At 42.1% G+C, this 17,278-nt stretch overlaps 1 protein-coding gene across 2 annotated transcripts in view; it reads right to left on the bottom strand.

Annotated features, from left to right (window-relative positions):
* dok6 (docking protein 6) overlaps positions 1-17,278 on the bottom strand; it is a 46,202-nt gene that overhangs the window by 6,340 nt on the left and 22,584 nt on the right. For both annotated transcript variants that reach the window (XM_069705479.1, XM_069705480.1), the window contains exons 2-7: positions 16,853-16,960; positions 12,027-12,141; positions 7,024-7,143; positions 4,024-4,213; positions 3,354-3,492; positions 2,111-2,216 (exon numbers count right to left, since the gene is read on the bottom strand). In XM_069705479.1, the coding sequence (XP_069561580.1) occupies positions 2,111-2,216; positions 3,354-3,492; positions 4,024-4,213; positions 7,024-7,143; positions 12,027-12,141; positions 16,853-16,960 (778 nt within the window). The remainder of the gene's footprint in view (positions 1-2,110; positions 2,217-3,353; positions 3,493-4,023; positions 4,214-7,023; positions 7,144-12,026; positions 12,142-16,852; positions 16,961-17,278) is intronic.

The following is a 17,278-nucleotide window of genomic DNA, read 5'->3' as shown; positions in this document are numbered from 1 at the left end:
ACTAATCACCTTTCTGCCTCTGGTCTACATCTAGACGGAAACACACACACACACACACACACACACACACACACACACACACACACACACACACACACACACACACACACACACACACACACACACACACACACACACACACACACACACACACACACTCTCTCTCTCTCTCTCTCTCTCTCACTCACAAGTAGACATGTACATTAAGTACACAAGTAGCACAGCTGAGTTTGGATGCTGTAAACCACTTGCTGCATTTTAGATTTTTGATGTGTGTAGGGCGACTCTCCCTCCGTCAGGAACATGAACCCGTTTGTTTCCTTGCGAGACCACACTCGCAAGTAACTTGTCGTCTTGCGTCATGTCGTTTCTAGATTATAGCTCTGTCTGTTTGTGTGTCTGCTTTTGGTCATCAAGGAAACAATAAGCCTTTCTTCCAGAACTGATCCAGTTCAGCCGTATTTGCGGTTTGTCTGGTGTGTTGGTAGGACTTGCGGTCGTCCTACAGAATCTCCGTCGGGTTAAAGTCTGGGCTCAGACGGGGGCAGGCTCTCCTCGTCGGCCTCGCTGCAGAAGATTTACTTTGATGTCATTGTCCAGCTGCATCGCTCTGATTCCACTGAGCCTCAGCTGGAAAGCCTCCCTGACTTTATCGTCTAAGATACCTTGATAAAACTTGGGAATGTGCTTTCTCCACGACGACGGCGAGCTGTCCCGGCCCAGAAACAGAAAAGCTGTTCGTGATGTCGCAATGATCCCCACGCACTGTACCTCACCTGTGGGTATCCATTGCTTGTTTTATGTCATAAATAGCGCTGTGTGTTCTTTCCAAACAATTTAACCTCAGTTTCACGAGGCATTGAACATTTACGAAGTTTCGAGGTGCTCATTGGTCAACTTTACGCGTACAGCGATGTTCTTCTTGAAGAGCAGTGGCGTCCTCCGTTGTGCCCCGCCCACGGACACCACGCTCCATGCAACCTTGCAGCACGGTCTGTGTATGTTAGAGTCATAAACAGATCTGTTAACCGCTGCCCAGCTATACCAGAAACCTGACTGCACCCCAGCCATGTCAATCAAACCAGGCACTCCCCCAAACCTACCTGTATCTTAGGCCAAATACCTAATTAATTATGTAATTATATTTAGAAGGACCCCCTGAAAGTGTAAAAAAAAAAAAAAAAAATCAGCTAATTGACTTGATTTATTGAGTATTTCATTGGAGAAGTTGTGAATGGGAGTCTATTGGAACCAGATGTTTTTTGGAGCCAGCCCTTAGCGGCTCTGATTTTATTGCATTTGAAGGCACTTCTGCATTGGCTTCGCTCTTCAAACACGGAAATGAAGTCCTTTTTTGTTTAACAGTTTACAGCTGTTATTTGTTGTTCTTGTTTTACCTCACTTGTTGCTTGTCTGTGTTGTGCTTTTGGAGTCGTCTAACCAGGCGCCCACTTCCAGGGAGGGTAGCTACAGAAAGAGTGTTTCCATTTATACTTAATTTGTTTGTGGACTGATAAATATCTGAATTCTTGGCAATAACTTTGTAACACTTTCCGGCTTCATGAAAATCAACTACTCTTGATCTTAAGTCTCTAATAGCTTTAATCCACACGGCCAATCGTGCTCCATTGATTGGACTGAAGATTATCAAACTCCTGACACCAGTCAACTTTTGCTGATGTCGTTAGCCGAGAGGTACAATGTTTTTCCAGCCTACACTGTGAATGTCTCAATACTTTATTGAATATTGACAAGAACAATACAATCATTCGTGTGTTATTAAAACACTGAATTGTGTTTAGTCATAATTGTAACTAAGAAGAAGATCTGACCATATTTCAAGGCAAATCTGGACCGAAGCTACAATATTTCAAAAGGGTTCAGTTCGTTTTTCTTGCCACTGTGTAATTACAGAATGACATTGTTATTAATGGAAATCAAGTCCCTTGGGCTGACTATTGGTAAATTGAGAATTGTTGTATAAATCCTCATTAGCACTGTACAATATTGGCTCGCTGTGTTCCTGTTTCTGCCCTTGTCTTCCCTTCACAAGCGGGTGAAAGAAATAGCAACACCACGCACATGATAATTAGCAACTTGCTGTTTGTACCTTGGTAACTGTAGAGATCCCCCACGCTGGTCTGCCGCGTGATGTGCTGCCAGTAGGCGCTGCGTGGCAGGGAGATGGACTTGGTTAACGTCTCTCTGGAATGGATCTGAAACAAGACAGCGAAAGCTCAGTGTCTCTCAGTTTTTCTGTCATTCTCACTCAGTCACAGCAGCGGGAACTGCTCCGCGTATGTCGGTAAACAAAACGAGTGAATAGTACGCTACATTACAAGTTGAATGGCATGTTTCCGCCCTGAATGGCTGTTTGATGGGTGAACTAAGCATTCATCTGGGATCATGATGTTGTTTTGCCACCGGATGATCTGTTTTAGATTTCTACTTGCAATGTGAAACCAAGAGCTCCATCTAAGAGTCAGAAAACGTCTTAAAATATGTGCAGTATGTTGATATTTTACCAAAAAATAAACATGTTCTCAGTAGTGAGCATGTTGTTTTACCCATTCTGCGACATGAATGGTCAATTTTGTGTGGCTTTCCAGACAATTCATAGAGCTGAGGGTAGCTGCATTTGGAAATGTTCCTGAATGGTGGGGTCCAAGAGCACGGCCATATGGTCAAGGCTCATCAAACACTAGGCAGGCCTACATAAATAAAGAATACAGATGATAGCGGGGAGGAAGGAAGGAAGGGATGGATGGCTGTTGTGATGGAAGGAGGGAACTGAGGCCAAGACCAACGGGGTGTCGGAGGGCTCCTGGTCCAAAGCAGCACTCTTGAGGGAAAGACCAGGCAGCGGTAGCTTGAGAGAAATGTGTATTCTCGCACGTGTGTGCGTGTGGACAACTCGTGTGAAAATCACGATTTCTTGCCTTCGCCGGTTTCTAAAAATAATTCCGTAAACATCCTCGATGAAATGCTTGTTTGATCAGCCTAAATCGAACAGGCAATGAAGAAACCATTGAAATACGAGAGAAACAAGGCATTTTTCAAATGAAAATGTGTTTCTGTGTGTGTGTGTGTGTGTGTGTGTGTGTGTGTGTGTGTGTACGGACACAGTGTGTGTGCTCTGTTTTTTTTTTTTTTTCTGGCGTCAGTTGACACGGGATATTTTAGTGTGTATGAAAGCGACGCACGCTACGTAAGTATTGTAATTATTCCTAAAACAATGGCGTGTTGACACTCGCGCTCGTGATTAGCTGTTTGTAATGCTGGCAGGACAAGCATACAGTCGCCGGTCTTATCATGAGCAGCTGCGGTTAAGAGATAAACAACCGCAAATGTACCTGGGAGCTCTTCTCCATCTCCTCCATCATCCTCTCGTGCTGCTGGGCGATGGCCAGCGTGGCCGAGTGGACCCGCTGGTAGATCATCTCCCCCTCCCGCGTCTGGAACGTGAACAAACCCTCTCCTGTGTCACACATCCTGCGCCAGGAACACACACACAGAGATGCACTTTGATCCGCGCTCACTCTTGGATTGCTGATTTACAAATATGCACGGTTGAATGTTCAGTTACAGAGGCGCACTGCTACAACAGTCGAACACACGCGCACACACACACACACACACACACACACACACACACACACACACACACACACACACACACACACACACACACACACACACACGCACACATAAATGCGTCAGCAGATACAGTACACGAAGAAAGACACGCATTCACAGAGGGACCTGTCACATCATCGCCTGAAGGGCTGTTGATATCCTGGGATGTTTTGGGTCTGCAAAAGTTTCTGTAAACAGTTCTAAAACTAAGTTTCTCCCTCCCACTGCTAACATTTCAACCGCACAAACACACACACACACACACACACACACACACACACACACACACACACACACACACACACACACACACACACACACACACACACACACACACACACAAGAACAACACGAGCAGACTACACCCGCGTGCGCGCCCACACACACCTTCCGGACTCGAAAGTGAACCAGGTGGAGTCTCGGCCGTATCTGCGCAGGGAGCTGAGAGGCCACATGACGAGTTTGAGGCGAGCGTTGTGGATGTCCCACAGGTAGATGTTTTCGTGGGTGATCTGCATGGTGCACTCCCCGTAGATGTCCAGGTTGGGCGTGGGCATTAGGTACACGTTGAAGCGCTCTGAAAGAATTCACAAGTGCACTCACCGGTCAGTGGGATCTCACAGTGAACAACGCTGCTTAACTGAGCACAGACTCCGTTGGCCAGCCGGCGTCGAAGAGGTGGTTCGTGTAATTCATGAGAAAAGAAAACATAATCTCACTGACCTCTGGTGGTATTTAGCTGCGCAGATAGTTAGAAAACTTGGAGCAGTAATTTCTCTGATGTTGTTACGTTCCGTTGAAACCACAATGGCAACTAAAAGTATAATTCACAGCAGCTTCACAAAAGTGTGCTTGAAACCTTTCTGTCGTATTTGTAGAAAAGTAAAAAAGGTGGACAATTAGTAAGTCATATGAAGTGAATACTCTGGTGTGTAGCTTTGTTTGAATCTTTAAAGCATTCTTATCCAGTCATGGATTATTCTTCCCCGTGTGCTATGTGTGTCACGGTCCATGTCATGACTCCTTGTGTTTCTGATGTTTCCCTTTTCTCCCGTGTCTCCGGTTGCATTTTGTAATTCTCACACGGTTTGTTGTTCCTGGTTACATCACTTCCTGTCCTTGTGTGTTTCCCCGCTCGTGTGTTTAGTTCCCCATGCACTGATTCGTTTCATCTGTCCCTGATTATCCTCCTCTCCTGTGTGTGTTCCCCTGTCTTTGTGTCAGTTTGGCTCCATTCCTGTTCATACTTTTGTGTTCTTTGACTTGGCCTTTGTAGATGTCCCAGCCAGCTCCCTGTGTTACAGCTGCTTCCTTGTGTAACAGTGCTCATCTCCTCTTGTCTGTGCTGAACCACCTGTTACACCGCTGGCTTTTAAAGTAAAGCTTTGGATTGCTCGAGCCTTCGGCTTCTTGTGTTGTGCATTTAGCTCCTCTCTTTCTCCAGTGAAACTCAGGGCGTTTATACACCCGAAGGTCCAGACCGAGGTTTGCGTTGTTGTCACATCGTGTACATCGGATCTGGTTAGTTTTGGTTTCACATTGCAATTTTTTATGTTTATATAAAAATGGAAAGACTGTGAATGCAGAGACAAATGAAAAGAGTTTGATAGATAGATCGATAAATCGATCGATCGATCGATCGATCGATCGATCGATCGATCGATAGATAGATAGATAGATATAGATAGATAGATAGATAGATAGATAGATAGATAGATAGATAGATAGATAGATAGATAGATAGATAGATAGATAGATAGATAGATACTTTATTAATCCATCAAAGTGAATTTGTTACGCTACAGCAGCATGTACAGGGCAAAGCAATACAATTTACAAATAAAAAATAAGAGGTAGTAAAAAAATATACATTTTATTTAAAAATGCACATTATATACAAATAAGAATAGAGTAATATTAAATTTAACTAAACTAAACAACAGTGCAATGAATTAAACAAACGGACAAAGAAACAAACAACAGTGTTTGGATGGGTTTTTTTTTGTATGTCCAACCAGTGATACAGCCACAACGTAAAACTGAGGTTGCTACAACCCATGTCTCAGTTTTACGTTGTGGTTTCCATCCAAAATAGAATACTTCACCTGACTTCAACTACAGCAAGTCTATTTAACCATTTAATCAGGTGGACTGGGATCAAGGACCCAAATCTGCTCATTCACATTAGACTATCTCTCTGAGGCAGACAGAGCGAGCATGAGAGGCAGGGAGAGAGAGAGAGAGTTCTCCCGGATCTAAATTAGTTCTCACTAATTACGCTTAATGATTCAAAATAAGCCTCGTGTCTGCAGTGGATAGAAAATGGCAATGTCACGGTGTGGCATATTTTTAGGGACAGTGAAAATGAACTCTGATCTAATTATCGGCCCCTGCTGTTTGGGGAGGGCTACTAATTGAAATTGCCTTTTGTTTCATTCACTGAAAGTGGCAGCAGAGAGGTACGAGTTCAGCTTGTCTCCATAACACACGGCTGAAACCTTTGTATGAATGCCAAACAGCAGGATTTCAGCCACAACAGAAGGTATTGTGTTGTTACAGTTCAATTGGTTCACCGCAGCTCCGTCAAAAACGTGTGAATTGATATCTTAAATAAATGAGTTACGTTGAGGGGTGCATTTTCACTTTACAGCTGCAGTGAAATGAAATGGGTTGAAATGATGGCAGATTCTTTTCAATTACTCGCCCTTTTACAACTTTAAACTGTTTCTTTTTTTGCCTGTTGCCTTTTCGATTTCCTCCGTGAGTTTACAAATTACAGAGAATGAGCTCTGCTGTGATAGCAGAGCGACGTTGTCTCCTCTCTTTTCCATTTCCTGTGAGTGGAATATATAGGGAGGCACATTTATTTCACACGGCTTTAGGAGCCATAATCTCATCCATCTCTATGACAAGCTTCATTATGAGGGAAGCCAGTGATGCACAGCACTTCTCATTAGGCCTGGAACAGAGCCCCGGCCACAGCCTGTGACCTGTACACACACACACACACACACACACACACACACACACACACACACACACACACACACACACACACACACACACACACACACACACACACACACACACACACACAAAGGTTTCATTCAACACACACATCCAAACATACTTCTGAAGTTGAGCTAGTGTAACCAAAGACTGTAACGGGGGACTTCGAACCACGTATTGACAAAAAAAAAAAAAGAGCCTTTATTAGCCAGGCCTAATTGGACAGTGGCTGTTCCACTCCCCTAACCCTCTGAGGTCTCAGTTGCTTTAACACATAGAGGGCCGGACTGCAATAGCTTCCTGCTTGGTGGCGGGCGGAGTGAGAGAGATTGACCCTGAATGGCTGTCTGTGTTAGCAGGGACTAATTGGGCACTCACCGTTCTGCTCCCGCTGCACCCCCGCTGCTAACAGGTCTGGCTCTCCCAGGCTGATGTCGTTGAGACGGCTGCCCAGGCACTCCACGCACAGCAGCTTACACCATTCCTCTGCATCCAGCTCTGCACACAGCGGCACAGCGTTAAGGCATGTCCAACATCAAACACACACACACACACACACACACACACACACACACACACACACACACACACACACACACACACACACACACACACACACACACACACACACACACCTCCAAAATCCACCACTGCATACATCATAAAAGATGCTGTCCAGATAATACAACCACAACTCTGTTGCCGTTAGTGTGTTTACACATACATATGCACATAAATCCCCCCCTAAGGAATTTCAGAATAAAATATATCATGTACAGAATATGATTACAGCAAACATTAACCTGGGGGGAGAGTGTAAGAAAAATCAATCTGATCGATTCGGTGCAGATTAAAAGAGGTGGTGGGTTCAGCAACGGTGAACGACAGATGAAGGCCGGGTTTCTCCTCCCGACTTTACCAATACTCAGTTCAAAGGCTGCACAATATAAGTACGGCCAGAGTCACTATTCAGACAATCAATAAGCTATTTTCCAAATTGAAGAAATTATTTTAGCTTGTTAACTGGAAAGGAAATGAATGCGGGAAACTAAATAATGGATATTTCACCTAAACAAGTGGTTACAAATATGCTTTTTTCGCTTTCTTGCTGCGAGTTGGATGTGAAGATCAGTACGACTCTCATGTTAAATAGGAAACTACAGCCAGCAGCCAGTTAAGTTAGTTCAGATCAAAAGACTGGAAACTGATAACCCAAAGGAAGAATATTGAACACTTTTATCTCATTTGCCTAATTGAGCTGCTGGTGGGTAGATTTCTTTTTTTTTTTTTTACATTCAGACAGAGCCAGGATAGATGTTTCCCCCTGTTTTCAGTCTTTATGCTAAGCTCGGCTAACAGTCTACTGGCTACCACATCGCATTGAGTAAATAGGCAAGACAGCAGTATCGATCCTCACATCAAACTCTTGGCAAGAAAATGTGGACGTTTCCTACAATGCTGAAATATTCTTTTTCAGCTTAAACGGACAGAATTTCTGATTTTTGAGGGCTGCTTAAAAAGAAAAAGAGCGCTCAAACAAAACCCACCTACCAGCTGTTTAATGGTGTCACAGTGGTATCAATTGTCTCTCTGAACTATCAGCAACAGAGTAGATAAGTACTCCTTGAAGGATTTGTTGTAATAGTAATTTTGAGAAATTCTGGACTAAATCAGGACAGTTATGACGATGACTCCTTTCAAAGCGACAGCCTTGGTCTTAGGAACTGATCCCGGAGTGGGAAGTTATGTCTGCTTTATGCATAACAGCTGGCACTTAAAAAAAGGGAGAGCATTCATTGTAAGACAGATTTTTTTTTTAATTAGAGGTTAAGGGGGGACAAATCATTTCATGAATCAAATCTAGAAGTCTGTGTGGTCGTCTGTTGTTTGTAAATACAATTTTTTTTTCTTCCTGTTAAGTCAGAAAAAAAATTGTGTTTACAATGCAGAGGATTTCCAATTGTCTTATGTGAGCTTTTGGTCAAAGTCACTGAAGTGCGAAATGAGGGAGACGCCAGAGTTGTTTATCTTTGTGAAGCTCCCTGGCCCTGGGGAATTCTGGGATATGTAACTGTGGCCATTCATGTGTATAGGAATACATGTGGAAGTGTGGGAATGTCAGCATGTCTCTGTGTCTGTTCATCAAAAATCATCACGGGCTTGAGTAATATTGTCTGTGTGCATGGATAGCTCATACACTTTGTCCTATATACTTACATAATCTATCTTGTGTAATTGGTGGCATAGTCAGGCTGCAAGATGTGTTTGTCAGATGCACTCTTAGCAAAAAGTGTAGAAGGGACAGATCTATTCTACTTTGCGGGGTGAAGGAAAGGTCTGCTGCTGCCTGAAGCACTTCTTTCACACATAAGAGAAAGCCAACGCAAATTCATAGGCAGCAGCTGCTTTGCACTTTAGCTCCTTTCCTCATACTTCCCCAAATGCAGCTTTTCTCATTCAGAGTTACTATGGCCTTCAAGTGCCTCTAAACTCCCACACTTTTTTAAGGCCACTGAGTGGAAAATCGGCTAAACAAACACCTCATCACCAAAGAGGCAGCATGGTAACACTGCGTGTGTGTGTGTGTGTGTGTGTGTGTGTGTGCGTGTGCGTGTGCGTGTGTGTGCGTGGAGGTGTGTGATGGAAAAAATATGGAGTGGGGTTTTGGGTTCGCAGAGTCCTAGCTCGCTGGAGTGACTGGAGTGAGTATATGTGACAACTGAATTGAACAGTCAGGGCAGCAGCGAGTGTCATTCTACAAACAAATACAATATGTACCACCCTCTTTCGACTGGGTAAAATGTAAATGAAGTGAGAATGTGATGTTTTGCAAATCATTTAAACCTATATTTTATTGAAAATAGACCCGAAGACAACATATCAAATGTTGGAGCTGAGAAATTGTATTGCTTTTTGAAAATGTATGCTCATTTTGAAATGCCGTTAAGCTCGGGCGATGATTTCCACGACAGAATCACATCTGTTTTTAATGCAGTGCTGCACGAGGGCCCGACAATCACGGCCATCCGATATTGGTTCTCAGCTTTGTCCCTTGCGTACAGAGATTTCTCCGGATTCTCTGAATGTTTTAATGAGTTTATGTATCATTGATCGTGACCGACCCCCAAATTCTTTGCAATTTTACGTGAAGGAACATTACTCTCAAATTATTGCACTATTTGCCCCTGAGGTCTTTTACAGCGGTGAACCCATTCCCATCTTCACTGCTGAGACGCTACCTCTCTAAAATGCTTCTTTTTTTATTTTTTTTATACTCAATCATTGTACTGATCAGTTAACCTTTTCAGTTGTGAGATGTTACACCAGGTGTTTTTTTTTTTTCAGAATTACACAACGTTTCCAGTCTTTTGTTGATCCTGTCCCAACTTTTTTGAAATGTGTTGCTGGTATCAAATTCAAAGTAAGCATATATTTGTCTTTGCTCAATTTTAAATTAAGTACGGTATAACCTGATCTACAAATCATCACATTCTCTTGAATTTACATTTTACACAGTGTCCTAACCTTTTTGGAAATGGGGTTGTGTATTCAGTTCTATTTAAATTTTTTCAGACCCAATTCAGCTGTGACATTTAAGGAATTGACGCACTGGATAGTATTCATATCTCTCACCAATCTCCAGGTCACTCTCATCTCTCTTCATAAGCACATTTATCAGATGCACCCAAAGCTGTCAAAAAGACATTTTATTATTATTTTATCCTTTTGTTCCATTCCTTGGTTCATTGACAGCAAACTAAACACATAACACTGCTTGGGTGGAGGAATCATAAAGATTTTTTTCTAAAAAATGAAATATCAGGACATCTTCATGAGGCCTAATTACATTTACTTTCTTTCAAAACAACAGTCAACACTTCTGATTTTATTGGGCGTAATTATACAGCCAAAATGTCTTCATAAGACGCTTGCGGTTTGCCCTAACATTGCACTGTAGTGAAAAGTCGCAGCGTGTCAAATTAGAATGTGGTATAGGTTAGCTTTAAAGCATTCATGTTTACCTTTTTACAGGTAATTTAAATGATTAATCGTGTGTATTTCTTCATAGTGGATATGGTCATCATGTAAAAGCTCACATGAGGTACTGTGGAGTGAAGGGTGAACATCTGAAGGTGTTCCAGGAAGTGAAGGACTGCAGGAGGTCAGTGGACACAGGGTGATAAAGACATCCATATGGTGGTGTGAGGGCAACGAGCCAACGCAGAGGAAGAAAGCTCATGGGAAAGGGAGTCAAGACAAGAGAGAGTTCGCCGCTCGAAGTTCAATAATCTACCCTCTCTAAATCTCATGCGCACACACATGCACACCTGCAAGGCTGGAGTTAAGACTGATACATTGGTTATTATCTGATAACAGCAGTGCATTAAGGTGCATTCACCTTATCGTGCCCTCGCCTTTTCTCCATGTCCAGCTTTGCACTTAAAGACAGTTGCGTCTCAACCAGCCACGTGCAGATCGCGTGCCTCCTCGGCTTCCTCTCCACGTATTAGAAGCCAATCTCTATTGTTACAGTTCATAATTGGTTTGAAACAAACCGCAAATTATGCCCAAAATCGGTTTTCATACCTGCACTATGAAAATCAATATTTCGGAACAGATCCTCCCACTTCTTAATATAGCAGCAAATGAGCATCACTTGGCTAAAGTCCAATCCTCCACCGCTGCCCTCATTTCATTCTTTCTATTTCTCTTTCTCCTTCAGCCTCTCACTTGTTGTTCTACCTCCACCTCTGTTCAAACTTTTCAAAAACCTTAAGTCTTCGTCCAACACTTACGAACATAAGCTCGACAAAAATATAAACTCAAGACTCCCAATTGTCACGAGTTGACGTAAAAGATCTAAGACTTATTTTTTGCTCACAAAATGTTTATTTCTCTCAAATTGTTTTTTTTTTTTCACAAATTTGTTCAAATCTGTGTTACTGAGCCTTCACCTTGGCCAAGATAATCCATCAACCCGACAGGTGTGGCGCATCAAGATGCTGATTAGACACTATTATTATTGCACAGTGTAGTTTGTGCCTTGCACCAGTCACAATAAAAAAAAATAAAAAAAAATTGTAGTTTATATTTGGTCATCATGTGATATGCCACACCTGTCAAGTGGATGGATTGTCTTGGCAAAAAAGTTAAGTGTTCACTATCTGAATTTTAACTAATCTGTAAAAAGAATTTGAGAAATAAACATTTTGTGTGCATACAAGATGGGAGCGAAAACATTAGTTTTGTGTGTATATATATATATATATGTATTATCATTTTATGGGTTGTCTTTTGAAGAAAAAAACATACTCCCTCCCTTGCTGTGCTGGGACCGAAAAAGACTAATCTTAACTTTGCATGGAGGAGAAGGCACATACCTGATTCACAGGCGAATGTCTTGGACGTGTCGTCACAGAAGATGATGGCCACGGCATGCTTTTTTGTCTCCCGTGGCATCCGGGTAATGTTCTTGATGTTATGGAGCTCAGTGATCTAAAGAGGAAGGCGAGAGTGGCAGCAGCACATTACCTTGAGTGAACACAGCCTCTAGCTGCAACAGCAGCAGCGAGGCTTAATTGCCATCTTGCACGGCTTTGCTGAAAGTGCAAAAGTTGTTGGAGGCTTAGCATATAAAGAGTCGAGTAAAACAGAATTTGGGGTGATCTTCAGGGGGGGAAAAAAATAAATAGCAGTAGTTATTCTGCTGATTACAAAAAGCATCTTCAAACAGTAAGAAATCATCAACAATATGATGTGGCTGCAGTGTGTGTAATACACATGTTATTTTAAAAGCAGCCTTTTTCATAAATGCGACCTGCTGCTCATACTGCATACGCTGCACATTCATTGTTCAAGTGCATCTCATTGAAACAGCTCTTCTAGTCAATAGAGAGCAGTGCGATCATAAGTATCTAAATCACTTTACCAGCAGATTGATCGTCAGTGGGGGGAAAAAAAGAAGAGAAGATTACGTTTAATTGAATATCACCCGCATTTACAGGCCATTTTGCTCAACAGCCTTCCCTCCGTTCACTCTGCCTAGTAGATAAGGCCCATTACATTATTGTAGGCCATTGTGTGCTAACCGTGGGCCCTTTGCCAGGCTGTTGGGAATGAATTAGCTGGGCTCTCTGCCCGTATAGTAAAGCCTGACTGTTAAAGGTTAAAAGACCAGACCTTATGACACGCGCAGCATATGTGGACTACAGATTTCGTTGTTCGATAACATCACATGTAATGAATTTCCCCTCTACTGTCAGATCGCCTCTGCTCAACATTCGAGCTCAACAGAGGGTTTTTCATAAGCGTTTCAACAACAATGCCAGATGAAAGAATGGAGCACAGGCTACAATACCGGAAGATAGCAGATATGTTTCATTTGTTATTTCTTATCCCCTCTCAAAGAATCTAAATATTTAATATGGTATGCAGTATGTATTTGTCCTCAGGCAAGCAATTCATACATACAACTGACACAAAGTCAGCATCAACAGTGAGAATGTCTGAGCCATGAATTCCACCAGCCTCGCATCCTTTTCTTTGTTTATGCTTAGTGCGTAAATGTGCCTGTTTTAGTCTTTGTGTGTGTGTGTGCGTGTGTGTGTGTGTGTGTGTGTGTGTGTGCGTGAGGGATAGATTTGGGTGCATTCCCGGCCTGAAGCGCTCGAGTCCGAGCAAAGTGAATCATTTGTGATGAGACATATTCCTCATTTCCTCTCCTATTCTTACCTCCTCATCTTTATTTTCCTTTATTCAGCGTGTAAGAAAACAAAGAGTCTCCAACCAGCTCAGTGAGGCTGCATACTAATATCCCACCATGACAACGCTAACATGCTGATGTTAGGCGGGTATAATGTTCACTGTCTTAGTTCAGCCTGTTAGCATGTTGCCATTTGCTAATTAGCACTAAATACATAGAGCAGTTGAGATTGATGAGAATGTCGTATATATGCAGTGTATTTTGCATGTATTGGACAAGCTGAAGTATTTTGCATCATGACACAGGTTTGTGTGCCAAATTTCACAGAATTTCATCTAATTCCTTTTGAGAAATGCCACTAGAGGCCAAAAGTTTCACAATGTTTGGACTGAATGTTTGGAAATCATCCACCTTCAGTGTCCATGGGTAGTGTATGCAAGGACCTGAGTCTGCATGAGTTCGGTTGAGTTTTTCTGTTTGTGCTTTAGGGTGGCGCTTTAGCCTGCATCCTATGCATTTGTTGGCCTGCTATATTTCTGGTAAATCAACCTTTTTACAAGAAAAACCTCGTTTAGCCTTGACTTGCTGCCTCAGTGTGGTACCTTTGGGCTCTGCTCCTTCTGGCAAACCCGAACAAACAGTGCCAACCTCCTGGGGGGTGAGAAGAAAACTGATAGGGTCACCAAGTTTTCACCATGAGTTAGCCTCGTCCTTATAGACCATGAATTTCTGGACAGAATTTAAAAAGGAATCAATCCAATAGCTGTTGAGATATTTCAATCTTGACCAAAGTGCTTGATCAACCAACTGTGCCAGTGTGATAACAAACTGACCGGCCCCCCCTTACTTAACTGATTTATTTCTACCTCGTCTACAAATTGTTTCTAGGCATTTAAATACAGCTCCATCTTTTGATATTAGATGTCTCTGTCGGGAGCTCGGGAAGTGTAGCACCCAGAAAAACAACTTTACAGAGAGTTAAAAGAAATTGCTAAAAAATATTCAGGGACTGTTCTACCGTGTGGCCCAGTGCTCCTCAGACATAGAAAGCTGCACAAGGAGAGAGAGAGAGAGAGAGAGAGAGAAAAAAAGTGGGAGCGAGGAGAAGGAAATGGAGAGAGGAAGAAAAAAGTAAAAAGTGAGGGAGGGGGGAAAAAAACAAAAACCAATCCTCTTTGTGTTGATTGTGTAAATCAGCCACCAGTGCAGCCTATTTCCCTCTCCCAAAGCACCGTAGCGTTGAATGAAGCCCTCAGACGGGACCTTTCTTGATCTTTGTGGCGATGCATTACCAGGTGCACTGGTGCATGTGCGCACTCATCGCTCACTCCAGCGCTGGGTGTATGAGATGCCTCTGGGAGGGGGGGTTACAGCAACACAGGACGCCCCGTGTGACAGCATGATGTAGTAGGCAGAGAGACGCTTCATTCACAATACATGGCTCATAGTGTAGCAGCACGGCGTGCAGACAAACTGGATCAAAACACCAGCTAGCTCGTGCTTACAAGCATTCTGGGAAACTGAGGGGGGGGGGGGGGGTGCTTCATTTCCAGCAGAAATGAAAACTCCCCAATCTACAAGATAGTAGAAAGAGTAAGTCGTCTCTCAAACCACAGGCACATAAGAAACCTGATGTCACAGTCCCCTGTTATCTGCTGTTATCTCTCTCATTATGATAAAACATTGTTCACGGTGCTACTCCTTTAACATCATTTCCACTCACCATGGTAATGAGCTATAATTGGAGTATTTCAAAGGATTTAAGAGGCAGGGATAGAGACATTATACTCTGGATTATTACTTTCAAAAGGGAGGAAAAAGGTCCTATAGTACAAGATAAAGTTGCAAAATGTGCCTTAATAGATCCTTAACTCTGTCATCTGTGGCCGATGGACAGAACTTTTTATATGAAGATGAAAACAAGGTTCTTATCTTGTGTTAAAAACAGCTTCGTGCTCAATGATATCATTTATTCCATAAGTTTAATACCTTTTCTCCTTTAATGCAATGTGTAGAAAACACCATGAGTTACAGAATCTCAAACAATAAGAAGTACATTTTAACAAATCCTTGAGAACCTTTTTTTCTTTCAAATCAGCTCATATCACACTTATAACAGAACACTTGTTTCGAAAAGGTACTTTAAAGAGAACACATCCTCAGCCAACATACACTTCCTGTCTTATCATTTCAGGGCCAACCAATGGCGTCAGATTTTATCAGCCGAAGTTAATTAATTCCAGCAGTTGGCCAAACTGCAGGATGAAACTCTTGGCTGTTGTCGGGTAATTGTGCTCTGCATGTCGATGTCAGTAGCATTTAGGCTCGGCCAGAGGCTGCACCCTGAGGAGTGACACTAGGTTTAATCTCCTTTTGGAGTTCAAGAAGACGGAGAGTAAACAAACTTTAAGCTTCGTGGTCTTCTGAGGACTACGAATATCCTCAGGATACAGTTCATCATATTGGTTATCGTAGTTCAGTGCTTCAGTGCTGTCAAATGGAAACGGCTGTCTGATGACAGCGTTAGACAAAAGGTAAAAGTGTTACCAAATCATTAAGAATCATACCACAAGATTATGAATATTGATTCTTAATTTCACGGAGATGTGGTCATACGTGCTGCATTAGCTTGATCGAACAATGAACTGACTGACATCAGCATCCTTAAATCTCACTGCTTTAAAACAAATGCTCATTTGACTTGGCTCACTGAAGCATGGTGCAGAACACAAAAAATAAATATTGATTAAAAAAAATACATATAGCGTCAGACAATCTTCATATACTTTGTGTTATTTGCTTTTGTTGTAAAGCACTGTTAAAACTTATATTTTAGAGAATCTGTTCCCAGTTACCACTACCTGGTAAGCTATTTGTTCAGAACCCTTTTGCAAATGTTTGTGATTAATCTACTAACTACTTTATCGGTCAGTTGTTCGGTCCACAATATGTCAAAAAATGATTTCAAAAACGCCCATTACAGCTTCCCAAAGCCACGGGAGACATAATGAAAATCGTTTTTGAGTTTTGCCAACAGTCCTAAACTCACAGATATACTGTTTGTAATCATAGATGACAAAGAAAAGCAAAAAAATCCTCACAGGTGGATTATTTGTTTAACACATTTTTAGCAGTGGATATGCTAAACATAGACTTCAGCGTTTGAAATGTGAATTATTTATATTTATAAATATAATACTTTTTTTTTTTTTTTTCCACTTTTGCTTCCTTTTAGTAAATTGGAAATTTGGGTGGCTGGTCCAACTAACTTGGGAAAATATGTCAGACATATATTATATACTAAATTAATCCTGAAAATAATTAGCAGATTAATCAATGATGAAAACACTTATCTCAGACTGATTATCATAATAATTACCGGTTGATTTACAGTTCATCATGAATCACATAATTGACTAATCGTCTCATCTTCCAAAGGAGATAAAACCATGGATTGAATAAAAGAAGAATGAAGTTAATGATGTGTCTCAGTCATTTGTTTACCTTGTGGAAGCTCCTGAAGTAGGCTGCCTTCTCATCTGGGTACTTCTCTAGCCGTCTGGGTCCTTTGCTGGAGGCCTTCTTGAACACGAGCCAACACCTCCGGAAGATCTGACAACAGACAGCGAGCAGAGAAATACATTACAGTAACTGCAGAAACACGGCAAAACGCAAACCCCGTCCAGAGAGGTCGACCTCAGTGACCACTCAATAACAGACCAGGAGAGATCAACTTGACATCAAATTCACGAGACACAAAAATTCCTGCTGTACCAAAACAAACAGAACTACCATCCTACGATCCAACCATATTATTACTGTAACTATACTAAACACCACCTCAGCAAAATTTCCAAACAGCGAAGCAAATAAACACATTCAAATCAACTGTGTGTATGCTTTTCCACTGATCAAAATATGGATTGGCCC

Source organism: Brachyistius frenatus, unplaced genomic scaffold, assembly GCF_029030835.1.
Source record: "Brachyistius frenatus isolate BFR_SWC_R1_liver_20210118 unplaced genomic scaffold, ASM2903083v1 Contig_57, whole genome shotgun sequence".
Classification (NCBI taxonomy): domain Eukaryota; kingdom Metazoa; phylum Chordata; class Actinopteri; family Embiotocidae; genus Brachyistius; species Brachyistius frenatus.
This window is presented reverse-complemented; position numbering and strand designations above follow the sequence as displayed.